The sequence below is a fragment of the Liolophura sinensis genome, chromosome 7 (assembly GCF_032854445.1).
Source record: "Liolophura sinensis isolate JHLJ2023 chromosome 7, CUHK_Ljap_v2, whole genome shotgun sequence".
Classification (NCBI taxonomy): Eukaryota; Metazoa; Mollusca; class Polyplacophora; order Chitonida; family Chitonidae; genus Liolophura; species Liolophura sinensis.
Window position 1 is genome coordinate 43318377 of NC_088301.1, and position 7589 is coordinate 43325965.

Sequence of the window (7589 nt, forward strand, 5' to 3'; positions counted from 1 at the left end):
TATTTATGACTGATCTGCTCTTATCTAAATATGGCATTATTATGAAATTACGGCCATACTATTTCCTGGTTCATTGATCGTAATTTTAATTTATATAGCTACAGTTTTCAGAGTATACATGTGCTTAACCACATCATGAAGCATATGGATAATACAAGTTCACTTCGATCTGCTTGACATGAGCCTCTTCAGGGTAAAAGAAACATAAACCCACACACCCTCACAAGAATTTCTTTTTATCTGTTACTGAAAAGTGTTTACCAGATTGAAATAAGTATGAATCATGAAGTAGTCTGGGCTTATACTTGTAGACTGATGATCCAGTTTACAGTATCTGTTGAGTTTCCTCCTTGTGTAAATTAAATGGGTAACTGAGTGCCTACAGAATTTCTGACTTTTCCCCATCTAACAACAATGAAGTTGGGAAGTTCCACAAATGAGTTGGTGGTGGGGGAATATACAAATTACTATATCTTAAGGTACAATATGCCCATGTAAACTGGTCGTTAGCAAGTATAAAACTCCTACTCAGCAAGTAAACATTGACCTAAAAGCGTGCCATGGACATAAATCAACAAGCGGGAATAACTACGATGACAATAGTGTAAACAAAAACTTCCAAAACTAACATGTAGCGATGACAGTTTTCTACTGCAGGACGATATGGACAGATTAGCGGGTCCCCATTTAGAAACAGCAGGTTTCCAACAGAGCCGCTGAACACAGAGCTGGTACCGTGGAGCACAGATTAGTAAAGCACCAGACTATATGATAATGACGATTTAACAGATTAACGCTTTTTGAGTGATTGGTTTTGTGATGGGCTGATACAGCAGATCTTTTATATATAAGTATAAATCGATATAGTGTCTGTTTAGTTCTACACAGGACCAGCTTGATGGGCATTTTGGATCCTGTAATAGGCTTTACTTACTGACCAGGCCCCGGAATCAGGAAGCAATCTTAAACTTAAGTCAAAATTTCAACTCATTTTAAAGTTGTTATTTCTTGCATAACAAGGTCAAAATATTGCTTCACAACATAACTTCTGGGTAAGTTGTTCTGATTTTCAGGTGAACAACAGAAAGGAACATAGCAAATTTAATGATTGAAATTTTGACTTAAGCCTAAGATTGCTACTGTTAAATATACTTATACACAGTCTTTGCAAGGACGATGTAAAGAAAACTTAAACCGTCACATATTTGCTTTCAGCCAAATGAATATTCTGTAGTATGTGATTCACCGGTATGATGTTGAGCTTAGTGCCTGTGCTACTTTCAGTCAATGAAAATTTGAGTAACGAAATACATATAAGATAGAGTAGTAAGTGGAAACGAGGAGCGGCAAGGCAGGGCCTGAATCGTATATTCGTGGGATAGAGGGCGCCTTCTCCAGTGACGGGTGCGGCGAGGGAGATGTCTGCTGTGTGAGGCTACAATGACACCTTCTGGAGGCTGACCTCCACTCCATAAACTAACTTTGCCTGAACGTTCTTAACATGGAATTCCCTTTGCAATAACAATGTGTATAAAATCTTCAAGGAAATTCAAGTCCCCTGTATTTTCTTTTGGATAGATAACATCTTCGACATGTAGTTAAGATTCCTCGGCTTTGACTATTTACACGTTTCACAAACCACATGCAGTAGCGACTTTTAATTAAGTGTACTACTGCTTATGCCAGTTGCCACGTGTTTCCCAAGAGTGGTGACTAAATGTCAGTATGTCAGATAAATACTTTTCTCATTCCATTGTATGCTTTACTGAAAGTCACCAGCTCAAGCTTTTCTACACAAACTCAGCTCTTTAACTTCAAAATAGTCAGAAAAGATACAGTACCTTGCTCTCACGCAAATAACAGCGGCTTTCTTTTATATATTCACATACTAAATCAGTACAGGGCTGCATGGGCTGCCTGAGCGCAAGATAGTAAAGGTTCCGAACTGATGCCGTCTTTTTTTGTACCTAGCTCCTCCTGCACACGGTCGCAGTTTCACTGTGTAAGAAACAGTTTCACCCCAGCACGAGGCAACATGGATTATTATTACTTAATAGAGTGAGGAATATGGTGTTTAAGGCAACTTGTCGAGCTATTTAGTGACCTGATACGAAGATCTTTGTAGTTACAGTTCCATGCAGCCATATCCATATCTGCCCTAGGTCCTTCTTAGCTTATGCTGTACGTCTTTGATTATAGTAAAGAAATGATGATGCCCGTCACGTTCTTCAGGCAAACTAGTGAGACACGGAGCAGGGTCCAGTCCACAGCAGTGAACAAAACGTCTTTGGGTTCCCTGGTACTCCAAATATAGCTCTTCTCTCTTACAGTAAAACGTTGCTTACATGTGAGTATATGTATGTATGTATATATATATATATATATATATATATATATATATATATATATATATATATATATATATATATATATATATATATAGCCAACCATTTTAATCTTGAAACCCCTTTAATATCTTTTCTGAGATAAACCTCCCACTAGGTTTCTACACCATTCCGTTCGCTAACAGTTGCGTTCTTGGACGTCTATGGATGGTCGAGGTGTATATATCTGCAATCTGCTGATGTTATCACATATGATTTCCGTCTCCGGCAGATACACTGATGTCCTTGTGATTCATTATCTCTCGCAGGACTGAGGTTTGCTTTAGTGAATGAGCAGGTCGGGGGTTAGGATGCTAGAAAACGGGCTTTACTGGATTCCATTCTAGCCGAAATCCCCAGTAAAACCGGCATATAGTAGTTCTCCTATATACGCCACACGTGGCTTATGTCTTCAGAAGATATACCCGACCTTTAGTGATCGTGACTTCTGAACTCTGCTATTCCTTATCGTTGTTTATTTGTTCTGGAAATTCTAATAGCACAGGTAGCTGTTATTTCTAAACTGTATTTCAGGCAATTTCCGGCTGTGGGCAGCTTAACTTTTAAGTACTTTCCCGCCCCTGAGCATGCTGAGAATTTAATCTAGAGCAACCCAGAGGGTAGAGCAAAATCGTCTTCACGCGCCAGGCCTCTACGTATATTTCCTATTTATATTTTTAGTTTTCATTCAACTAGCACCGAGAATGCCAGAGAATGGGGTCTAGTTAAGAAGGCCAAAAGTGGCAAAATTTCTACAGGTGGAGGGATGCATCGTTGTTTTAACGGTAATAAGTACGGACATTGTTTCTACGAAAACCTCTTTACAGCTAAATTACATATACTGGTATCTAAGTGCTCTGGTTTAGTGGTCATATATCTGCAACATGCCAGCATCTCTGACTCTGTAATTAACAAGCTTTCTGGGGCAAATAGACACCGAGTAAAGATCTTTGGGTTATAATAAAGCATGACAACCCAACGATTTACAGTCTTGTCCATACACCGTACGGAATGTCAGCTTCAGCGCTTCCCTACATTACGAAGAAATGCGGGCTTATATAAACGAAGGGCGAGACCGACAAAGTTAGTTAATTGAATAAGAGTTGACAGTGAACGCTTAATTTGGAGATGGAGAGGATTAGCTCTTTAGGTCACAGCTGTGTCTTTGCTCTGAACAGGAACAGGGTGGCTTGGATTCGCACACTGGGAGAAACAAAAAACGGAACGTCCGGCAATTTCACGGCAATTAAAGCTTCAGCCATCTATTAACGCTTCTACATTTGACACATTGCCCTCAAAGACACTGACTTTTGCAGTCATGAGCGCTCGTTAGCAGAAGTAGCAAGGAGAGACAGCCTGGCGATAACAGTCACTATACAATGGCAGAAGTTTTCCTTACTTTGGTTTGCAAGTTAACTCGGGATTTGTCATGTATTCAGCGATTTCGAATTAACCAAAATTTGTTTAACATTACAAGTTTGATCAAAGTTCCCGTAATTTACAATCACGTGAATCTGTGGATACCATGGCTTGTATAAGGGAAGATGTAAACATGGTTAAATGGCTATTTATTGCGGCTTTAGTTCAGATCACAGGAAGCACAAGACAAAGGCGATCTGTGGAGAAATTCAATATTCTTATGTTAGTACCCTAAAGTCTCTGTAATGGTCTGTCTAGACGACGTTGCCCGTGGAGAGAGAAATGTACACTCAGCCTGGTCAAAACTCGGCTGGTTGGTCACAGGTCTCTGGCGGAGACCATCTGGACATTGGCCTCACTTCACCCTGGGAAGACGCCTTAGGATGCCAAAGCGACCCACCGTTTACGCGCTAACATTACGTATAACAGGGTAGGGACCTGCTGGTAATCAGGACCCACGTGGCGAAAAGCCTCTTAGATCTCAAGTGCAATCAGTTTCACTTATCAAGCTAAGGGGCTCAAATAAATGTTATAACTGTGCTGGCAAGCACATCCGTCAAGATAACAGAGCTTAAGTACAGATATTTGTACGCATGGTATGTACTAAGGCCTTGAAGGAGGCTGTGATCGCTACCTTTTGTATATACGTAACACAAATGTAGCAATATCTGCACAGTAGAATTTGATGAACTATGTATACCCAAAGTTTTTGCTCGGCAAGCATCTTGAGTTCGCCTAACCAGTTCATCTAACCAGTTCGCCGTTTCTGTGATTAACTGAAGAATAGTTACGACAATCCATAAACCATTTTAATGATTTGACATAAATCACCCTGAACCCAGAAAGAAAAAATGGACAATACACGATAGAAAGAAGGTTTACCTATACTCAAAAAGAGAACAAATTTTCAAACTGTAGCACAAAATGACACATATAACTGCAACCTATACACTACTAGCCGAATGCCAAAAATTATCATATCACTGCAAAGATGGGAATAAATCGTCGACTTTAAATGTATACAGAATTCATCATAACTGGTATATCAGTCAAAAGTTTCGCAGTAGCAAGCTTGGATAAACATCCTTTCATCATCTGGTGGATTCCCAATAGCTTTAGCACATGATGGCCAGACGGCAATTACAGTGGGCAAGCGCGTGTACATCCTCACTACAAGGCATATTAGTCTAGCCCCAACACATGTTTCTCTATTGACTTATGGTATTCGAATCAGCTGAGGAAACAAACACCGGCGAGTTTTTAGCGGGTGTCCCTTAGCAATGAAAGTCTAATATTGATATCCATTAAACAATTTCCATGATATTACTAGTTTACGAATATGTAATCTCTGTTTTGAGTTTGATCCAGACGACTTAAAGCACAGAAACAAATGTCGAATAATTTTAATACGCGAAACGCTTTGTAATTCTTCCTCCTATTAGCAATCAGAGTTAAATTTTAACCTTAATAATTTCCATCAAACATCGTCCTAGTTATAACTTACGCAATGACAAGAGGTGGAACAAGCAAGGTCAGGGCAACCGCAACAGCAGATATCTTAATACATTTAACTATCTGAATGATTACAGATAAAAGCATTATTCGTGTAGGGTTTAATACTGCAAGCTCAGAGCTCAGAGTCCCTGCAGTATTCCGGTGAACAATGTGAGTCTTGTTACAGGTTTAACGTGGTGAGAGTTCGCTCAGCTGTCCATGTGCTGATCATGTAGGTATTATGCGGATAACTACAGCCATTAAGCCTTGTTAGTAAATGATAAGTGTGTATTTCTACGGTTCGTTTAGCTTCACCTTGGTTAATCTGGCTGTCTGAAATACCACGTCGAGTCGCCACTAGACAGTTGGTTTAAGTTAAATATAGGACGCTGACCACATGCAAGTTGAAGATAAAACATCGCAAATAACACCGGTCTCTCCGCACCTATATGTAGAAGGGGGCAATACACACGACCTATATATAAATGCATAATTTCTGCATGTACGTTTTCAGGTGGAACATTTCCAGAAACTAAAATTATGCTGAAGTGTTAACAAAAGTTTGAATATTGATTAAAAATTAAGTGAAGTAAGAGGAACAAAGTCTCAAGAAATTTAACCAAAGACTTCATCTTCACTTACCTTGAATAAAACATAGCATCCCAACGAGGTAACTCGAGAAGTGTTTGAAGTCAGAAAGACTTCTCCATCGAACATTTAAATGAGTAACACCCTCCATAATGAACAAACTGGTAAACCTCCAGCTCGAGCAGTGTCAGTTATAAGACCTTCGATAATTGTCCCCGTGACTTCTCGGAGCAAGTTGTCTCTGTGGCGGTAAAATCCACAGCTATGGAGTTCTGCACTCACGGTACACATGTAAACCCCCAAGTCATACCACAAGCGAATATATCTGATCTTACATAGCTCATAGTCACAGTGGAATTATTCCGTGTGGTTGTCCAAGCATCGAGTCAACGCCCCGAGCGGTGGGTATACTGTACGGTGGCTGCCACAGTCGCTGACGTTTAACGGTCGGCAGAGATAGTTTAGTAGATGTCCTGTACACACCATACCTCCCGCTTAGGGGCAATTATGTAAATTATACGCCCGGGCCAATAAGAGTAGAGTTGTTGCCTCTAATCAGGTCTAATGGACCGACACTGCTCGCGGATAGATGGTTTGAATGATTTTCGCCTCTCATCGAGTCACCAGTTGGATCGTGGAGACCCTTTAACAAGGCAAGCTTCACTTTACACTGCAAGCAACAGGAGTGGATGCAGGAAGCTGGAGACTCACTAGACCGAAGCTGGGCGAACGCCCTTCTGAGCACACTGGCTGAAACAGACCTGCCGGCTTCTCTCTGTAGTAGCTGATAGAACCAACCATTACTGCCTGTTCACAGAAAGAAAACATATGTCAAGACATACGATAGGAAAAATTGAAAACACCCCTCTCCACTGGAGAAACCTGTCTGAAAGATTCCTTCACGGATCTATTGACATAGGCAGGAACCACACGCTATAATTAGTTTCTTGTCTTTCTACATGTTCCTCGAAACTTTTCTGCATGTTGCAGAAATTACAGTTCAGATATTACACACTACTAAGCAATATCATCTGATGTATTAAGTTATAGTTTTTCTTGCTCGTCTCTCCACAAGTGATGATGAATCTAACATTGCCTTTGGTCACATCAAGACCGTGTCAACCAGATGATATATCTATGATGCAGCGTGTGGAAGGCCACGCAGAGAACAACAAACTTAGCATCTCACCATGAACTACAAACTAGACACTGACACCGGGGTGACCAATCCATCCAGAGTGCCAAGGCAAAAGCCACAAAAAAGCCATCTTTGGTATGAATGGGCTGTGTGTTCTGATGACCGGTTGAAATTGCTTCCACACAACATGACTTATATACCTAGCACTTACTAAATACCTATTGCGGCCTACGGAAAATACAAGCAGTTGACGTTAATCTCAGTCACCCTTTCAGCTAAAGCAAAATATCAGCTTCAGCATGTTAGACATTAATTCCCTTCTCTTGTATTCGGATCTATTATTTCTTGGTTGTTTTTCTTTTTTCCCCCCAATTTTCAAGCGTGATGGAGTGCAAAGGTCTGTATAATCCTTCTGATCCAAGCATATCTTACAAGAGTTCAGGTTAAATATACCAAGTATGTGCTACTCTCCTGGGGTCGGTTTCATGAAGCTTACTTAGTATTAAGCTGCCCTTAGCTAAGCACACTTTATATTTCTACAACATACGTTGCCATGGTTGTTAATG

The 7589-nt window shown here is 40.4% G+C and overlaps 1 protein-coding gene across 1 annotated transcript in view; it reads right to left on the reverse strand.

Moving 5' to 3' along the window:
• The window catches only part of LOC135471534 (uncharacterized), a 35443-nt gene extending 28944 nt beyond the window's left edge, over positions 1-6499 (reverse strand). The window contains exon 1 of the mRNA XM_064750799.1: positions 5940-6499. Coding sequence (XP_064606869.1) covers positions 5940-6036 — 97 coding nt within the window. The 5' untranslated portion in view covers positions 6037-6499. The remainder of the gene's footprint in view (positions 1-5939) is intronic.
• Between the last annotated feature and the right edge of the window lie 1090 nt (positions 6500-7589).